The sequence below is a fragment of the Canis lupus genome, chromosome 4 (genome assembly GCF_011100685.1).
Source record: "Canis lupus familiaris isolate Mischka breed German Shepherd chromosome 4, alternate assembly UU_Cfam_GSD_1.0, whole genome shotgun sequence".
NCBI lineage: Eukaryota > Metazoa > Chordata > Mammalia > Carnivora > Canidae > Canis > Canis lupus.
Window position 1 is genome coordinate 30,446,809 of NC_049225.1, and position 19,768 is coordinate 30,466,576.

A 19,768-nucleotide genomic window follows, 5' to 3' on the forward strand; every position below is an offset into this window, starting at 1 on the left:
TTTCTCCGTTTCTCACCATATCACGAAGTTATCACCACCCCCTTCTTCCTTTCTGGGTTGTAGGGGAAAAATAAACTCTAGTCCATTTTGTGGAACCATGTCCTATTCAGTGGAGTAGTCTTTTTGGGGGAGACTAGGTCTTTAGGATTTTCTCCCCTCCTCCCCTGCTTCTCTGCAAGAGGGGGTCCGAGTATTTTGGGCTTCTCTGCAGTACGAGGAGGTTGTCAGGTGCAGGGCTGGACGCAGATTGAGGGTATGTGGCTGAGGGACAAGAGAGGCCGACGCCGGGGTCTCCGCTCTGCTTCCAAGCCCTATACCCTGTATGGGCCTGTGGCCGTCTCAAGGTGCACAGGAGCTCTGCTCAGATCGGGGCATCCCTGGAAAGGGGGCACTTAGGCTTGTACTGGTCCTCAGGTGTACACTGGGTGCTCTCCATGGGGCATGGTTGGTTGGCCTCCCCTGGGGAGTCAGGCTGGCTTTTATGACTTAACAGATGATTTATTAAACTTTTACTTGGTGCTGGCTATGCCAAGTAAACACCTTATTGACTCCTGGCACAGCTCTCTGGAAGAGGTGGTAATACTGGCACTTAGGTGGGTACACAGGAAGGTTCATAGCCCGCCAGACGCTTGCTCACATGCACTAACTTGTTTAGCCCTGTGGCAGCACCGTGTGCTTCCTGCTAGCATTGGTCCCATTTCACAGATGAGAAAGCTGAGGTGCAGCAGAGAGTCGAGGCCATCGGCCCGAGGCTCACTGTTGGTAAGTGGGGCCTGTGGGGTTCAAGCCCTGGTGGGCAGGCTCTGGAGTCTAGGCTCCCGGCTCTGAGGCCAAGCGGCCTTGTCACCGTCTCACGGGCGAGGGACAGTGTTGAGTAATGGCCCGGGGCACGCGGGACTCAGGGAAGCCAGTGCCTCCCCAGGCCAGAACATCTCCTGCAGGAGGAAGAGATGGCTCTTCGGCATCTCAGGGCCGTGGGGCTGGGGGTTGCAGCCGCCATGCCCTGCTCTTGGCGGGGGCAAGTGTCTGCTCCTTCTTAGGCCGGCGTCACCCTCCCCCAGAATCCCTGAAGGGTGACCTTCACGTCTCCGACAGTCTGCAAGTCCTCGTGCAGTGGATGGAGTGAAGCGGTGCTGGGAATTGTCGAATCACCCGGGCGGGGGCCTGAGGACACAGGCTCCCTGTATAAGGCATTTCTGTAACCAATCTATTGATCGTTAGTATTAAGCTCCTGTTGTGTTAGATGCTGTGCTAAGTAGAGGGCAGGCGCTGGTGAATCCGACAGACAGCTTCCCTGTCCTCACGGAACTTACGTTCCTTTGCAAGTAACAGGAAAAAAAAAATCCTGATAGAGTCAAAAAAGGAAATTTATCTGTTCATGTGACTGAAAAATCCAAAGGTAGGGTCGGCTTCAGGCTTTGCTTGATCCAGGGAACTTAAGGTCTCAGCAGCAGGCCTTTCTCCATCTCTCAGCTCTGTTGCTCTAATGTTGACGTCACTCCAGGCAGCACCTCGGCTGCTCGTGTTGACGTCCAGCAGGTGGAGGGCACGCTCTTCCCTGGTGCTCATCCCCACGTCCTGCCTTGTCGGGTCTGCTTTGGTCACGTGCTTGCTCCTGAACCAGTCACCCTGACTGGCCAGGCTTGAGGCACACGGCCGTCCACGGGGGAGAACAGAGTCCATCCCATTGCAGCCGTGCAGACTTGACGTCCCACAAGGAGGTCCCCGCAGCCCTCTCGTGCCGGAAGAAGGGCACCTGGTCCCTCGAGAGGGGCACACCCGGCCTGGCTGTGCTCTAGGGACAGTCAGTCTGGTCAGGAAGACAGGCATGACCCAAGTCCTGGACATGTGCTGTCGGTGAGGTTGGTGCTACCCAGGCCCGGGGCGCCGTCTGGCCTGCTTGGGGCCGGCAGTCGCAGGCAGGGCTGGACCTGGAAGCGACAAGCATGTCCAGGGGAGCCGCGGTCTCAGCAGCTCCCCACGGGAGCCCCGCGGGAGCCCCAAAAACTAAAGGCCTGTGAGCCTGTTCACCCCACAAGCTCGGTGGCTCTGGGAGCCTGGGAGAAACTGCAGAGGACAGAGGCCTAGTGCTTCGGCCCCTATCGGAACAGCGTCTGGAGAGCCTGGAGATAAGAAAGGGGGGTCACACGGGGCACCTGGGGGGCTCAGTGGCTGAGCATCTGCCTGTGGCTCAGGGTGTGACCCCGAGGTCCCAGGATCGAGTCCCGCATCGGGCCCCCCGCAGGGAGCCTGCTTCTCCCTCTGCCTGTCTCTGCCTATCTCTCTGGGTCTCTCATGGATACATAAATAAATATAATCTTTAAAATTAAAAAAAAAAAAAAGGAAGGGAGGTGACAGAGATGAATGGGAAGTAGCTCCTGTCCCGAGGAGTGGGCCCGGGGCAGAGCCGCGGTGACAGCCCTGGGACAGAGGCACTTGGGGACACTGAGGCCCCTGAGACGTAGACGGCGTGGTGGGCCCCCCGCACGCCTTTCTTTTCGGGGAGAAGCACTAATAGAGGAACGAAACAGGCTCGTTTGGTGACTCAGGTTAAACTCGGAGCCAGTGATTTCAGGGACCGCCGTGCAGGTGAGGGGGGCCAGAACCGAAAATCCAGAAGGTGTGGGTTGCTGGGCCCCTTCCGGCCGAGGCCGCCTTACCAAGGGCCCCCCCTTTCCTGGGGCCGGCGGCGGCGAGCACCCGTGGAACCTGCGAGCAGCCGGGTGCCTGAGTGGGGCGCGGGGAGGTGCCTGGGGGGCCGGAGCCGCACCTCGCGGGGTGCGGGCCCCAGACGCCCCCCGGGACTCTCTGTTACAGCCTCGGTCATCATTGGCAGATCCGTCGGGCTGTCTGCGGGTCCCTGGTTCCCAGCTCCCCCGGGATGTCGTGGCCCGACAGTGTCTGGAGACGACCTGGTCTCTGTGTTGCCCCCAGACTTTCCAGGTGCTGCGGGAAAGGCACACAAGTGTCCTTTCTTGTCTACCTGCTTTCAGAAGTGGTCTTGCCTGTCGGGGCCTCCGCTCCCTGCTGCTGCCTAAACAAGTAACCCTCGACGTGTCCAGTTCCTCCGGCTGAGGAGCCTCCTTCGGCCTGAGCTGGTGACTCTCTAGCAGGTGCCCGGTGTCCCCCGTCTCCATGTGCTCCCTTGTGGGCACCCGGGGTCATTCCAATACCCCACCCCCGCCCTCCGATGGCACCTGAGTGCAGGGGAGCCCATGGCTTGGCGGGAGCCAAGAAAGCCCCTGGTGGGCCGCTCACCTCTGGGCCTCGGCCTCGGCCTCTAGGGGTCCACTGCTGGGAACCCCCGGAAGCGTTGGATGCTGAGTGTAGCTGGGGCCTGGGGGCTCCCTTCTTACACTGATCATTCCCCCAACTTGACTTGCCTGCCTTGGCTGCCATCAATGAACTATTAGGGAAGACCCTCCACCCCCCCCAAAGCCTAGGTTCTGGGGTCACCTTGCCTCTTTTCTGTGTTCTTAATGATGTTTATTTTCCAAACAACAACAACAACAACAACAACAACAAAAACCCTTACGTCTTACAGGTTCAGCTCCCTGGCTGCCTCTTCTGTCCCCTGTCCTCATACTTTATTATCTTTATGGAAAGAAACCAGGCTGTCCTGCATTTTGCGTATTTTCTTACTGTCCTTATGCTCAACCCACACTCCCGGTCCTCCTCCGTCCGCAGCTGTCCTGGTGACCACGCGTCTCTGTCCGAAGGGTTCTCGTGTATAGGTTGTGTGTCTAGCACCCGAGGGAGGTGAGCCTGCTCCCTATATTTTCTTTTCTTCCTCCTCGTAATGTTACATGTGATTCGACCTTGATGCTTTTTTTGTGGCTAATTTTTATGCGAAATTAGTTTTCCTGAACCTTTCAAGGGACACAAGGGCCAGGACGCTGATTTGGATTTTACGGAGCCTCCTCTTCTGTTGTGTTTGTGATGTGTCCACAAATGCGGCAGCTTGGTTCCTGGGGTTCCCTTCCCTCACGTGGGTCTGGACCTTCTCCTTCTGGCCCCTCTGTTCCCCTACTTTACTCAATTTTGAGTCCTCCCCCAGGGAGCGAAGGTGGCCCTGGAGGGTGTCCCCATGGGCCTCTTGCCCTTCCCCGGAGTTGGGGAAGGCGAATCCCGAGTGTCAGCTGTTGTTCTTAAGCCGGCCTCCTGCTTTCCAGGGAATTCCTGTTGACTGTCCTCGGGTCTGTTGGTCACCCGTGCTCCTTTCTTCTTCCTGTGGAAACACTTGGTGTCACGAAGGTCTTGTGTTGATTGTTTGTTCCCACCACCGTTTGTATCTGGGGTTCATGGGACTGACTTGCCATGACTTGGTTTTGTTGGAAACGTGGTCCTTGGACTCTGGGTTTTGTTCTTGACTTGTTCTGCTTCTGCTTTTATTACTTTTTTTTAAAGATTTTATTTATTTATTCATGAGACACACAGGGAGAGGCAGAGACCCAGGCAGAGGGAGAAGCGGGCTCCCTGCGGGGACCCCGGTGCGGGACTCGATCCCAGGATCCTGGGGTCTCGCCCTGAGCGGAAGGCAGGTGCTCAACCGCTGAGCCACCTGGGCGCCCTTGCTCCTGTTTATTTTTATTTGGGAAATGCCGCCGCCGCCACCCAGATGCCCCTCCTGCCATGCACTTAAGGACATTTACAGGAAGGTGAGGTGCTTTAAATATCATTTGTGCTTCTCACTTTATCTCGTGGAGCATGTGTTAGGAGAGCCCCGCTGTTTCTAACTCTGGCCTATTATTTCTAATTGCTGCTCAGTATTCCATGGGGTGCATCTACCTAATTTTGCTCATCCTCTCCTGGAGTCGTGGGCACCCAGGTTGCCCTCAACTTATCAGCACCACAAATTAATCTGGGAGCCAATTACATTCCTTGCCCTGGACCCTTATGGACCGGTGTGAGGATTTCTTTCTAATGTATCGCAGGCATGGGATTGTTGGACCAGAGGGCATACGTGCAGTTAATTTGATTAGGGGTGCCAGTGGCTCTCCAGCAGGCTGGCCGGGTCCCGGTTCCCAGCAGCCCTGCATGAAGGCTGCTCTCTCTCCACGTTCCACACGCCCATCCCCCAGGACGTGATAGGAGCCCCAGATCCCCTCCAGGACTCCCAGGGACTTGGGGAGCCTGGCAAACATCGTCTTCAGGCTGTTCTGTTTGCAAATACATCATTTTACCTAATTGTGGCTACATTATGCAGGCACACAGCACCTGCTAGATTTGCCCCAAAATAGGGGAACAGGGCTCTTCTACTTTCTCTGTGGGCTGTGGGGTGCAGGAACGTGAGCGGGGGCCTCTCTCTTTTTTTTTTCTTTCGGGGGCCTCTCTTTAATCCTTCTTCCCCTCTGCTCTTCCCTGCCTGGCGAGGACTTCTCACAGGACCTACCCCTTTCCTCTCTGGAGCGGGTCTGCAGGACTGTGTTCAGATCCCCCAAGTATTTACCCTAAATATAGAGGAAGTTCATAGGCTGAAAAAATGACTTCTGTGCATCTTTGCCAACCCTGGCTTGCAGGACTGTTTACACTGTGGCTCAGCAAGTCTCAAACTTGGCTGCATGTTGGGATTACCTGAAAAGACTGTAAACATTACTGACGCTTGTACCCAAAATGAATTAAACAAGACTGTCAGAGCGGGCCCGGGCTGAGAGCCGTGCCCCGGAGACTCCAAACAGCCAACACTGACATTTAAAGCTCATTAGTGATACTTCCCCGCCCCCCCCGGGTGATAACCTCCCCATCCCTCAAAGGACATTGACCGACTTTGAATGAATGTCATAGCGTGATGTGTGGGGAGGTGCAGAGCCGTGATATTTAAATACCTAAAATATTAAATATTGAGTATATACAGTGTGTGCACCTGCAGATGGGAAGGGCGTGAGGGAAGCTTCAGAAGGGGAAGCACGACCCATCCTGGGAGCACCTGTGTGCTCCTCCCCGTGGTGGTCCTGTTCCTTCCCCCAGGCGGGATCCCTCTCCTGAAGGCGTATCTTCTCCAGCAGCTCGTCGCTTCGTTTATTGTTTATGTATTAATCTCCAAATGCTATGGCCTTTGGCCTCGTGTGCTTTTCAATTTAATAGAGATGGAACTAGAGTGTAGTTATTTTTTAATAATTAGCTTGTTTCACGCTTCATTGGGAAAAAAACAAAACAAAACAAAACAAACGTGCCCTCACTGCATTTTTCCACCTCTGTCGTTTGGAGGCTGTACCACTGTCAGTGCCTATCTTTCAGCGTTTACTTTAGAGGATTTAACATGCCTATTTCACCGATTCCAAGTTGATATCCGTCTTTACCCTCTTCCTAAACACACGGAATTTTTATTTTTTAAATTACTAAGAGTTTTCGGTATTTAAGTAATCTCTGTACCCAACGTGGGGCTTGAACTCATGACCCTGAGATCAAGAGGCATGGAGCCAGCCAGGTGCCCCCTCAACATTTTTTTTGAATTTTTTTAAGTCCAGTGATTCTATTCTCAACTGATCTGATGTTGTCATTATTAGAATTCTTTTTAAAAATCCTCAAATTATCCATTATTGGTATTGTTTTGCAGGTCAGTATATATTTTTAAATTACCCTGCAGGCTCTGTGCTCATCTTTCCTTGCAGCCCGTCAGATTCTCTGTCCGGGATCAAATTTCTTCTACCTGAAGCACATCCTTTAGATTATCCTTGGGAGTCCATTTTCTTGTTGTTTTTTTTTTTTTTTCTGAAGATCTCTCTATTTCGTCCTTCTCCTTGAAAGACCGTTTCATTAACTACTTTCAATAACTGTTATTATTATTATTATTATTATTATTATTATTATTATTTTCTCAGCACACTGAAAATCTTATCCGGTTGTCCTCTGGCTTCTGCTGTTGCAACCAAGAAGTTAACCATCAGTCACATTGTTCGCTCTGTGGACAATCTGCGTTTTCTCTCTGGCTGACACAAGGTCGCCTTGTGCAGTTTCAGGGTGATGCGTCTCCGATGGCTCCCCAGTCATTCTCCTTAAATCCCACCTCCTCTCCTCGCCTGTGTGCCCTGGGATCCAGATCCTACAGGCGCTGGCCCTTCCGGCCCTTCCTTCGTGTCTCCTGTCCTGAGACTTCGACTGAGCTTCTCTTAGGTCACATTTATATGCATGTGCTGAGGGGACCCCTTCTTGGTCTGGGCTGTGACTCCTCACTCATCACCCCCCTTGTCCTCCCCCCACCTCATGGGCACTGCTTACTGCTTGTCCCCCGGGATGTCCCCCAGAGCCCTGCTTGGCATCCCCCTTGGTTGGTGCTCTCAGGCCTGCCCTGACTTCCAGAGGCCACGGCAATCTCCTCCTTCTGTGTCTTTGACAGCACTTACTTGTCCTGTGCATGAGATAACACGCTGTAGAGCAAAGAGCACTGGACTTGGAGTCCGAGGACCTGAGTTCAGATGTTGGCTCTACTTCTCACTAGCTCTGTGACATTGGGTAAGTCCCTTTTCTTGCTGACCCTCCGTGTCTTCAGGTATGGACTGATGATGATCGGGATGTCGGGAGGACCGAGGGAGATGAGGACCACAGGGTCCCCAGACGGTGCCCAGGGCTGGCTGTGACATGGGGCTTCTTACGTAACCCCAGATGTGTCCTTTTGCCTGCCCCCCCCCCCCCGCCTCTGCATAGAAGCCATCCCCAGCCGACTGGCGGTCTGGGAGCTGGAATCCAGTGCCACCGCTGTGCACATGTAGCCATGCAGCAATCCTTAGATGAAGAAACCCTCACAGCCTTGAGATCCCTGGCTTGGGTGCCTCTCACTCATACCCCCCGAGGCCACCTTTTCATCCTTGAACATTCTCACCTTCTTCTTCTTCTGTTTAGGGAACATCAGTAGTTTCTCATCGCCCACGACATGAAGTCCAGAATCCTTGGGGCCTGGCCCCAGCCAACCTCCACTCCCTGCATATCTTGCCCCCGCTACGTCCCGTCTCCTACTTTGGCGCTCCCTCCTGTCACAAAGAGCCATGTGCTCATCTCTTCTGCGGACACATCCTTGCCTCGCACCTCTGCCTTAACCTTCCTGGTCTCGCTCTAGCGGTCATTTCCAGCCCTGGCACCAGAGCGGGGTGGGCTGCTTCCCCCAGATGCTCCCCACAGCCCCTGTGACCTTGATCACCACCGGTTATGATGAGCCTTTGTTTTTTTTTTTTTTTTTTAACAACAAAAAAAATTGGCCAATCTTTATTTCTGTCCAGAGTCAAAGCTTCTGGAAGGCAGGAACTGTTTCTCATTCAGGGCCGACTCCCAGGTGCCCAGCATGGGGCCTGGCTCCTAGAGAGTGCTGCGTACATAGCTCCTGAAGGGAGGAAGGAAAGAAATCATGGGATAAACTGCATTGCCCATTGTTGGCAGCTGAGAATTGGCCCAGAAGGCATCTGCTGTTGCGTCCTCCAGTAAGCATTCCAGAACAGCTACCCCGGAGCCCCGTGTGGTTAAGGCCGCACCCCTCAGCCAGCCCTGGTCGTTGGCAGAGGTAGAAAGCTTCCGTGATGTCTGGGGAGCCAAGTGCTCACTCCCCGGTAGGAAGGGGTAAGGTGAGACCTCCCCCTTTGTTTCCTTAGCCAACAAGTGGTGGAGTGTTTAGAAGGGGCTGAGGTGGGATGGGAGGCGGCATGATTAGTGCTTAGTTCCCAATACACTTGGTTTCGAGCCGATCTGGGGAGACAGAACACAGATGAGGAGGGCAGAGTGTGAACGGGCAGGAGAAGGAAACAGCTTCTCCTGGTAGGTATCCTACAGGCCTCCCAGCCACCAAGCAATTCTCCCGGGCGTCAGGTTGTCTGTGGAACGGTCTCCACCATCCTGAACTGTGAGGCTATATTACTTGTGGCCTTGGGCCAGATTATAATTTTGATTTCTAGGTAAGTATCAAAGAGTGGGGGCAGATTTCACAGATGTTTAGTGTTCCAGATGCCTGGATGGTCTTCCAGGGGCAGTGCAGGCTGGGGCCCAGGGCCCTACGCAGTCCCCATCAGAAGAAGTCACCCTCGACAGCTTCTCTCTGGGAGATTTGGGGGCGTGGGTGTGAGCAGCACAGCCTCGTGGTGCTATGACCATTGCACCAGGTGACATGCATCCCTGGTGCAGGAGCGGGTCCCTGGGTGCAGCCAACACAGACTAGTTATGTACCTTAGATAGTCATCATGTCCTCAGGCACTGTGGTGGCCATGCTCACGCGTTACTTGACATGGGCTCGAACAACCTCACCATGTGGGTAGTGTTACTGGGACCACTTAATAGATGAGGACGTTGGGTTTCAGAGAGACTTAGGTAACCTGCCCAAGGCCACCGAGGGGACAACTCTCTGAGCTGTGATTCTATTTTTATTTTTTAAAAAAGATTTTATTTATTTATTTGAGATACAGAGAAAGAACAAGCAAGAGAGAGGGAGAGAGAGCACGTGAACAAGGGAAGGGGAATAGGGAGATGGAGAAACAGACTCTGCACAGAGCAGGGAGCCTGACGTGGGGCTCGATCCCTGGACCCCGGGATCACGATCTGAGCCAAAGGCAAGACACTTAACTGACTGAGCCACCCCGGGCATCCTGCCTGGGCTGTGATTTCAGTCCATGCTTTTGATTATTGCTCCAAACAAGCCCCCCAACATTCCAGGTACTTGGGGCACAGAGGTCCACCTTTGGTGTGGCAGGTTGGGTCTTCCAGGAAGCAGAAGTGCAAGAGATTTACTGGAAGAAATGTCCATGGAGAATAAAGGGGAGAGGGAGCAGGAGAAGGTGGGGAGAGTGTTTGGACGTGGTGCAGGTCTGATGCCCATGAAGGGAGGGTGGGAAGGAAGGGCCGTTGGGAGGAGCCTGGCTCAGGGAAAGTCTCGCTCTAGCTGATGGGAACTGCCCCCCCCCAGCAGCCACTGCTCACTGGGGGGGCCCCACCCTGGGTGGGAATAGTGGGCCCCGCGCCCTGAGTCAAGGACACTGGGTCCTGTACCCCCTGTGCTGGAAGCAGCCTGGGGAAACGATGCTTCGATGCTTGGGAGCTGGATCCTGAGCAGTAGCTGGAGGCCCTGAGCTCCGGACACTGCTCCTTGCAGGAGCGGCTCCTTTGAGGGAGCCTGACAGCCCGCTCCGCTCCTGCGGCTGCCCGGGCTCTGTCCCTGAGCCCTTCCCAGCCTGTTTGCTAATGGACTGCAGCATCTGGGCAGCCTCCTGGGTAGGAGGAGGCTTCCTGACTCCTTCCTGACAGAGTTCAGCAGGTTGCACCCTGAATAAAGGGGCCCTGCCGTGTGGGCTGACTGTGGGGAGGAGGGATTGAAATGCAGAAATGTGGGTTTGGGCCATTTTGGCCCAGGGAGGCACCCTTTTCAAATTCCACCACTCAGAGGGACCTCTGTTTCTTACCTGCACAAAGGTGGAGGGCAGGTGAGCCACAGCCTGGGCCTCCCGGGAGCGAGGAGAAGGGGTTTGGTGAGGGAGGATTCAGGGTCCGTTGGGAAGAAGAGGGCTGGGGATGAAGCTTCTGCACAAAGGGCCTGTGGTGAGGCGCCAGTCATGGTGCACGTGGTGGGTGAGTGAGTGAGTGAGCCCTGCCAGGTGGGTGGGGGTGGGGGCTGGGGACCCTGGAGCCCAGTGTCCCTCGTTCCCGAGCTTGGACTCAGCCGCAGTCCAGGGAGGCTGTTCACAGGTTCTAGATGGTAGAGACAGGACTTTGTCCTTTTGGTGTACCGGCCACTTTCAGGTATTAGAAAGTCAAGTCCTGCTCAGGTTTGATTGTTTGATCTCTTACCCGATGCAACACTTCCCTCCACCCCACATTCCAGTCAGTTCGGAGCTTTAGCTTGAGGTGGGGGCTGTGGACATTTTCTGGTTCTTCTTCCTCCCGGCCCTTGGGTCTCATCTGTCTCTCCTGACTTTTCTCCCCACCCCAGCCACCTGTGGGGTCCAGGTCTTCAGGCACTGGGGCAGGGAGGTGGGTGAGGGACGGTGCTGAGTCTTCTGACAGATTCCAGGTGGCTGTCTTGGTCCCCCTTTGGCCACTGTTGATCCCTGGCTGAAGGCACTAACGTCCTGGGGGTGGGTTGGGGTGGGGGTGGGCAGTCCCAGGGTGCATCCTCCTGCCTATGTGGGGATTATGTGCAGATCTTGGGGGGGGGTTCCCACTTCCTTCCCCCTCCCCTCTCCCTGGTTTCCTACTTACATAGCTTGGTTGGGGAGAGGGTGGCTCACTTGATTGCTTCTTGGTAAGTCCTGGGCAAGGAGGAAAGAGATGGCTTGCGTTTGTGTTGGCTGTCTTTAAAAGAGGGACATGTCACAATGTGGTTGCCTCTGTGTCCTCTGGGCACAAAAAAAGGCCTGTAGTAGGTGAGCAATGACGGGGGCGGTGGGGGGACAGGGGGTACCTACGGGAAAGCTTGAGAGTGGCTCCAGGGTGCAGTGGGGGAGAAGTCACAGGTGTGCAGTGCCTCTCAAGGGCGCAGGACCTTCCACCCCTTTGCTACCTGACTGTCGATAAATGACCCACCGAATGTCTGCAGAGGGCAACCAAGTGGGGGTGTGACAAGGACAATAGGTTTCTCCTCTTCCCACAAACATGGTAACAGGTGCCAGCATTCCCATGGTGTTTCTCAGTTTACAAAATGCCTTCAAATTCCTTACCTGACCAGAAAGTCATAATGTGCCCTTGATGTAGACGGATGAAGATGATCGCTTAGACGTCAGAGGACGTTGGAGAAGTCGAGGTGTTGGCTGAACATCACGCGGTCCGGATGAAGGCAGCCGAGCAGGCCGTCTAGGCTTTCCGGCTCTTGCCTTCTCCCCGCCCTTCCCTGCCCTGGGAGGCTGGTGCCCACGCGTGTGGCTTCCTGGGCTCTCTCCGGATGAACCTTTCTGGGGATTGCCCACCGACAAATAAGCAACTCTAGGGCCGGCTCCGACTTTCACACCGTGGTGCAAGCAGATGGTGAAGGACTAGCAGAGCCTGAGAAAATCGTGCCTTTGAGCTGTTTTCCTGACGGCCACAGATGGATGGAGGAAGTCTTTTACTCTGGAGGACATAGTGTGTTCAGGTGCTCACTCTCGGGCGCCGGGCGGACAGCTGGGGCCGTCATCGTGAGCTACTCTGCTGTTGTCATTAAAGCAGGGCTCTTAGGTTCTCCGCAGGGCAGTGCTTGTTGACTTGTATTTGTAATCGATAGATGCTCTAATTCTGGCTCTTTGCTAAATCTTTGCTTACCCAATTAATCCAAATTAGTGTGGCTTAATTTGGAGGAAAGCGTGCTAAACTCAGGTCCTGGTAGAAAGTCTGCCCCCAGGCTCACAGCTGGTTGCTCTGGACCAAGATGAGTCCTCGGTGGGATGAGGCAAGTGCCGGACAGCTCCTGAGGCCCCCTCTTTCCTGACACCCTGGAAGGAGGATGCGGGGCAGGGATGAGTCGGGGAGAGTGGCAGGGGAAGGGTTTGCTGAACCTACTGACTTTTTTTTTTTTTTTCTTTTTTAAACCAGGAATTATTAGCCGAGAAGATGCAGAAGATCTCCTTGAGAACATGACGGAGGGAGCCTTTTTGGTCCGGGTCAGTGAGAAAATCTGGGGTTACACCCTCTCCTATCGCCTGCAGAAAGGGTTCAAGCACTTTCTTGTGGATGCCTCTGGGGATTTTTACAGCTTCCTGGGAGTGGACCCCAATCGCCACGCCACGCTCACCGACCTCATTGATTTCCACAAGGTATCCTTCAGAGGGGTGCTGGTCAGGAGACAGGACTGGTAGAAACTTAAGGGGAAGGAGCCCCAGACTGCAGGTATTCTAAGAGATGAGGTGGAGGGGGCGCAGGCAGGCCCCGAAGGTCCATAGGATCACAAGGATATGGAACATTGGGGTGCATGAGAGCAGAGCTCGTCTAGACAGGCCCCGGGGCCTGCTGTTCTTCTCTCTGGCTTGCCCTCTGACTAATGCAGGCACCCCCAACCCTGGCCTCTAAGCTCCTCTCACCTCAAGTGTCTGAGTGCTCCCTGCTGTCACCCCTTAGGGAAGAGCTAGCCCACCTTCTGTCCAAGCCCGCAGCTCACCTGCAACTCATCCCCCCGACTCCTGCTTGAGGACATTCTAGGCAGGCCTCTGGCAGCTTCGCAGTTAGCCTAAGCCTAGCTGTCAACCCTGCAGCTTGGGAAGCTTTCCTAGTAGAGTTCCCATGTCTCTTGTTCCAACTACGAGGATCTGTACGTGTGTGGTACATGCGTGACCTTGGGCAGGTTCCTTAGTCTCACTGAACTTTAGTTTCCTGGCCAGGCAAATGGGTGTAGATAATACTTAGTTCGGATCCCATGAAGCAATGTCTGCCACAGACTCCGTAACTGTGAAGTGCTGTTTCTTGAACTGTGAAGTTCTTGTTTTCTGGAACGCTCTTCCTTATTTGTCCCCTTACTGTAGACATCTCATTAGGGAAGGTGTTGCCTTCCAAACAATCTATGTAGACAGAAACGACTTTTGTGTTAATGGGGCTGTTGACACAGGAGTCATGGGAACAAGCCAAAGGTGGAAATTGGTGAGCCACCAGGGCCGGAGAGGGATTCTGGGAGACAGAGCCCTGGTAGCTGCCCCCTCTACTGGAGCTTTGCAGCTGTCGAAAGGGTCACAGAATTACTGGACCATCTCGTTGGGTTTTTGCTATAATAGGGACTCTTGGATTTGTTTTGCTTTTTCTTCTTGGGTGTCCCCAGGGCTCTAGGGACAGTCCTTGACCTCCTTTCTAAGTAAAGCACATGGAAAATTACCCTTGTACAAGTACCTAGACCCTGGGTGGAGAGGACTCCTGGGACATTGGACTAACCGGGGTAAGGGCAGATTTCTCCCTGTGTTGGGAAGAGCTTTCAAATAACTCTAGGAAAGACAAAGGGAGGGCATGTGTGGGTACTGGCACCTTCTCTGTGGCAGGCGTATGCCTAGTTCTGTCCACCCATGTTCTCACTGCCTCTTCATGTTAGCTCCGCGAGGGAGGCATCCTGGTCCCATATCACACATCAGGAAACCAAAGCCAGGGAGCTTGGGTAGCTTCCCTAAGTTTTCACGACTGGCACCACTCGGTCCAAGAGTTAATCCTCAGGCTGTCTGCCCCCTAAAGATTGTGCCTTTTCCTCTGTGCCACGCTGTCTGGTTTCCCTGCTTTGGAGTGTTCAAGCAAAGGAAAAAGGTCAACCCTCAGAGATGCCATACTGTGGTTCCTGCATGGGAAGCCTAGAAAAGGTGTCCTTGGAGGTCTTTATTCTCTTCCAGATCCAGGGCCGGGGACTTCCAATTTAGTTTCTCCCTCTCAAGAGGGAGTTCAATGCACATGTGGCGATCTCGTGGCCAGCGTGTATAAATTAAAGTTTTAATCACACAATTAATTTATGATTACATTCGAAGAAGAATCAAGTATGACACAAGGTGAATGCGTGTTCACTTCAAATCTCCATTTCCACCCTCCACCTTGAAGTATTAGTTTGCCATTAGTTTGCCAAACACTATCCAAGTGTTTCCCGGGCATTAACACAGAAATTTATGTACATAAGGAAATGCATAGTTTTGTTATTTTCCACATAAGCTGGACAATTCTTTTTTTTTTCCTAATTAAACTATAAATTTAATGCAATTCTCCACCCTACAAATACACCAAGAAGATGGGGGTTTAAAAAAAAAAAAGAATTTTCCCAAAAAACTGAAATGTACAAGTTTAGTCAGGGGAATTCTAACACATAAGGGTAGTGGCATGGGACGAACCAACAATTCTTTACCAGTAGCTCAGCAATTTGATTTTTAAGCAGGATCAATATATCAAATGGCGTATTTTTGTTCCAAGCATGGTCGCTGGAAGCAGGCTGCTAAATTTGAAATCCCAACCTCATTACTGTGTGTGACTTTGGGGAACTCCTGAAATTTTCATGTTTTAGTTTCCTCTGTCAGGTGGGTTTCAGAATCTTACTCACCTCCTTGGGGTCACTGGCAGGTTTCACTGAGCTGTCACTGTGCAACGTGCTGAGACAGTACACCTGACATTTGTGAGTTATCAGGACATTGGCTGTTACCAAAATGCTTCTAGTCGGTGCGTGTCCCGCATCCTCATGCCTGCCCCGTGGTATTCTCTGATGGCCACTGACACAGGTCTCCACGACCACGAATAGGGCTGTGGAGATTTGCTCGTCTATGTCACGTTGGGCACAGGTGCAAGTATTTCTCTGGGATGGATCCGTCATACTGGGATTGCTAGATGGAAGATTATGCACATTTTAATTTGAAAAGATCTGCCAGATTGGCCTCCAAACATGTAGCGCCAATTCCTGTGTCTGCCAAAACTAGATGAGGCTGTTTCCCCACACTGCTGCCAACCCTGGAGCTTATCAGTCATTTTAATTTTTTCCCATCAGATGGGCAGATGCTCTATCTCACTGTTGTTTAGCTTGCATTTCTCCAATTACTACTGACACAGAGGATCCTTTCATATGTTTAATGGCCACTTGGAGTTCTTACGTGGATTGTCCATTCCTATCCTTTGTCCTTTTTCTACTTAGATGTCTCCTTTCTTACTGACATGTCAATTCTTGCAGCAACTAAATCATGCTTTTGTTATGTCTCTTCTGCTCCTCAGGTCTTCTATTGACATTTTTATTTTTATTTAAATGGGCACTCTTTTCATTTATAGGTTCTTTAATAAAAAAAATAGCCCATACTTTAAAAAAATATTTATTTATTTTGAGAGAGCGAGCGAGCGAGCGAGCTAGCGAGCATGAGCTGGAGGGGCGAAGGGAGAGGGAGAGAGAATCCCAAGCAGACTATGCACTGAATGTGGAGCCCGATGTGGGGCTTGATCTCATGACCCTGAGATCATGAACTAAGCTGAAATCAAGAGTCCAACATTTAACTGGCTGCACCACCCAGGCACCCTATGAATAATAGCCTGTTCTTATTTCATGGATGATTCACCTTCTTATTCTACTGAGGAGATTAATACTCATCCCTTAAAGGCTCTTTCCATTTGTTTTATAAACCTGGTATTTTCTTGGGAGTCAGTTCTGTTGTTGAGTTTGGCATCTTTCTTTTATGAATAGGATTTCCTTAAGTGTGTATAAACTTTGAGCCATGAGGTGGTGTCTGAACTTTGAATTTCCTATTTATCCATCAATGGGTCCAGTCCCTGTTTCCCAAATCCATTCTCTCCATCCTGTAAGGGTTGGAGTTGTCAGTGAGTAGTTAATCTTTTGGGTATGGGAATATCTGAGCTTTTGTGGTCTCTTTGGCCTCCCAAGGAAGGGTGGTGTCTCTCCTCACTTCCCGGTCTGCCTGTGGCAAAGACCTTTGCTGTCTGGGGTTCGCCAGCCTGTCCCTCTGATCCTTACTCCAGCCCCTGCCCCACCTTAGCTCCTCTGACAATCGCATCCTGTAGGTCTTTTGGTCTTCAAAGATTCTTTAACATTTAGCTTTGTTGATGGCCTTCCTTCTTATTTTCCCATATTGGATTTATTTCCATTTCTCAATATGGCTTATTTCTGTTTAAAAGCAGATTTTTTTTCCTGTCATTTCTATAAATTTGAGTGAGGAGGAGGCAGATACATATTCATAGACTTTCTATCTTGAACTGGCCTCTCTCTGGTAGATGTTTATTTCCCTTGCTTGGTTATAAGTAATTCTTCCTTTTTTGTTTTTTTCTTTTAGGAGGAAATTATCACTGTTTCAGGGGGAGAGCTGCTACAGGAACCCTGTGGACAGAGGGACAGCCCACCAGACTACCATCTGTTGTTTGAATGATTCCCCCCCACTCCCCTTATCAATGGGCCTTCTTTGGGCATCCATTTTTTTTGAACTCAAGAACTTCCCAGCTCAAATCCCTATGAACTCCTGGAAGATCCCCACCATCCAGAGGATCAAGTAGATTAGTATGTCTCAAGGGATATGAAATATATGGCATATGTGCTATTGGTCCCCGTCCCGATGCCCAGGACAGAAATTGCTAAGAGCTGTTGCAACTCTTTCATGAAGAGTTTAGTTATGACTTCAGAGAATGAAGCCTATTTGCCAGCGCCACCCTAAACTGAGCTCCTAGAGCACACGGGTCGTCATGTTTTAATAATCCAAAATAATTCCAGTGCCGAACTCTGAATTTAACAAATGGAAGACATTCAATAAATGTTTGTTGAATGAATGCAGTTCTTCTGAAAGTTTCCCAACACTCAGCAGCGAAGTTTCCTAGTAAGGAAACATCCTACCTGTTCTGTCTATAAGGTCATGGAAAGTATAGAGGAAATATTGCAAAGGATTTGTGTGGAAAATATAGATGCCACATCTTTAATGATGTACATTATTGCCCTCATTGATTTTGTCATTGGGATGATTGCCCAAGGCTTCTGAGACCCACCTTTCAGAATAGGTGACTGACACTGCGCTGCCTTCCTTATTTGCCTCTTCTCTGCCACCGTCCCCTGGTCTAGGAATCCTATCTTGACCCTGGTTGTGCAATAATGAGGCAGCGGTTTCGTGTATTCTCATAGATGTGCCCCAAACCTGGGGTGAATTATAAATCCAAGAAAGCCTTTGCTGTCTAGGATTTGGCCCTCGTTATGTAGGTTACCCGAATAACTACATCTGCCTTCGTAGTCCTTTTGATTCTGATCTTTGTCTTCACTGAATCTGAGTATGGTTTTCATATCAACAAGAATCTTCCAGTGACTCTGCAGTAACTCAGGGATGCTGTCTTCATGCAAACTCAGGTGCTCACCTTTATGGATATATGCATGGAGGCAGCATGTTAGGATGGGAATATGACAGTGGAATCAAGCAGACTTGTGTTCAAGTCCCCACCCTGGAACTTAACTTGCCTTTTAATACTAGTGGCACCGTATTTGGCGGGAGTGAAAGGATGGATGGGCCCTGTGCATTGTCAGTGGACGGGCTTACCTCATTTGATAGTCATGTCCTACATCTCTTCTGCTCTACTTCACCTCTTTCCTCCCCTACTCTTCACATCTTTGGCCACTTGCTTCACCCTGGTCACCAGAACTGCAATTCATTCTGCACCGACTCTGTTCTTTCTTACGGGGCCCTTCCGCTTCATGTCGGATGAGCCAATGCCACCCTGCCCCATGCGGTACTTTGGGGCCCTCGTCTCCTATTGCTGTAGATGCAGAAAACACCTGTGCAACCGTCAAAAGCAGGTGATTAACTCCGCATGGGGTGAACCTTGGGTCAATGGGAGACAGCAGCAGGTAGGTTACCTCTTCTCCCCTCCTCCTGCTGGGGGGCTGTTCGGACAGGCAGTTCTACAACTTCTGAAAAGAGAGTCCTGCAAGACGGAGCAACTTGTGAAGAAAACAAGGAGTGGCCAGATGAGGTCCGCCCCCTCCTGTCCATCCCTGCTCCTCTCTGCCTCCCTCTCCGGCTCCCCGGGCAGGAGCGATTAAGTGGCAGCACATTGGCCTTCGCTGCAGGCTCTGCCTTTTAGGGAAGCCAGGATAAGGGCCCATCATACTAATGCATTCGATAATGTCAGCCTCACAACCTGGCTTCTGTCTGCTGTCTCCCAGGGCCCCAGAATGAATAGAACAAAGAGAAGGGGAAGGAGAAACCTGCTTCTTGAACGCTGCCAAGGTGCTTTCAAACCATAACCGATTATGGTCAGATTTCCTTCTACTAGACTTCTGTTCTAGTTGCCTTAGAGGAACCGAATTTTAGTTTTGGCCGTGCTACTTACTAACTACGTGACTTTGTTCAAGACATTCAAGCTCGTGAAGGCTCAGTCTACCCGAGGAGAGGATTTTCTGTGTAGCCGCCACGAGTTTTTTTGGTGGGTCAGTTAAATGAGCAGTGTGAAAGCTCTGTCTAAATGGAAGGCATTGCGGATAACAACCCCAGAAACAGCAACAATTATTTTAGGCTTAACAGTGATGGGGCAGGGGAATGTGGTGTGATGACTTTCAAGGTGTTGGAAGAAACTTCTTATTCCAAGCACCAGCAGCAGCTCTGTGAGGCGACCAAGCCGGGCTGAGAACCTGAACCCCTGAGCTGTTGTTCCTGTCACCCCTAATTAATATGTGAGAGACAGCAGCTGAGTTTTCTATGCCTAACACATTTATTTCATTTTATTTGGGGCCTGCACCTTCTGCATGTCTCATATATTTTAGGTTTTACCTGGCCTTAAAATAAATTCCTTGTAAGTTGTCCTGCAAATGAAATTACTGTCTGGAAAACTGCAATTTCATCTTGAGAGTTTTATTATGCTAATAAATGTCAGGATTCTCAAATAAAGGGATTGCCTTTTTTTTTTTTCCCTGAGCCCTACAAATATAATGAAAAATTGTCAGTCAGCTACAAGACTCAGCAGAGAGAAGATTTACAGTCTATAACTAGAAAGAAAAGTTGTAAAAAACACCATGCAAGTTAATGGAAGATAAATGGCACTGAATGGAAAGGTAGCATGGGGTCCTGGTCGGGGGAGGGGGCCCTGCATAGCAGAGCTGGAGAGCTGGACACATGGGGTGTCAGGGTCCAAGAGGCACGGGCTGCAAGCGGCTCTTCAGAGCTAGAATGGAGCCCTGGACATGAAGACTTAGGCGCCTGGGGAAGGTGGCCCCCTTCCTGTCCCCTTGAGCCCTTCATCAGCCTCAGGACTGAATTTAGAGCCAGAAAACTGGAATTTATTTTGTGATCCTAGGCAAGCATCTCTGATTCTCTGGGTCACGGTTTCTTCTGTGACATGGAGTAAACCATGTCTGTCTCACTCAGATGGTGGCTGGGAAAATGCAGGCGACCTTGGAACCATGTGAGGGCGAGGG

The 19,768-nt window shown here is 51.5% G+C and overlaps 1 protein-coding gene across 2 annotated transcripts in view; it reads left to right on the forward strand.

The window, feature by feature from the left end:
- SH2D4B (SH2 domain containing 4B) overlaps positions 1-18,176 on the forward strand; it is an 83,805-nt gene extending 65,629 nt beyond the window's left edge. Inside the window, exons 7-8 of one of the 2 annotated variants that reach the window (XM_038534489.1) lie at positions 12,475-12,695; positions 16,656-18,176. In XM_038534489.1, coding sequence (XP_038390417.1) covers positions 12,475-12,695; positions 16,656-16,748 — 314 coding nt within the window. In that variant the 3' untranslated portion in view covers positions 16,749-18,176. The remainder of the gene's footprint in view (positions 1-12,474; positions 12,696-16,655) is intronic. The other variant, XM_038534490.1, reaches the window with a different exon arrangement.
- The last annotated feature ends 1,592 nt before the right edge of the window (positions 18,177-19,768 follow it).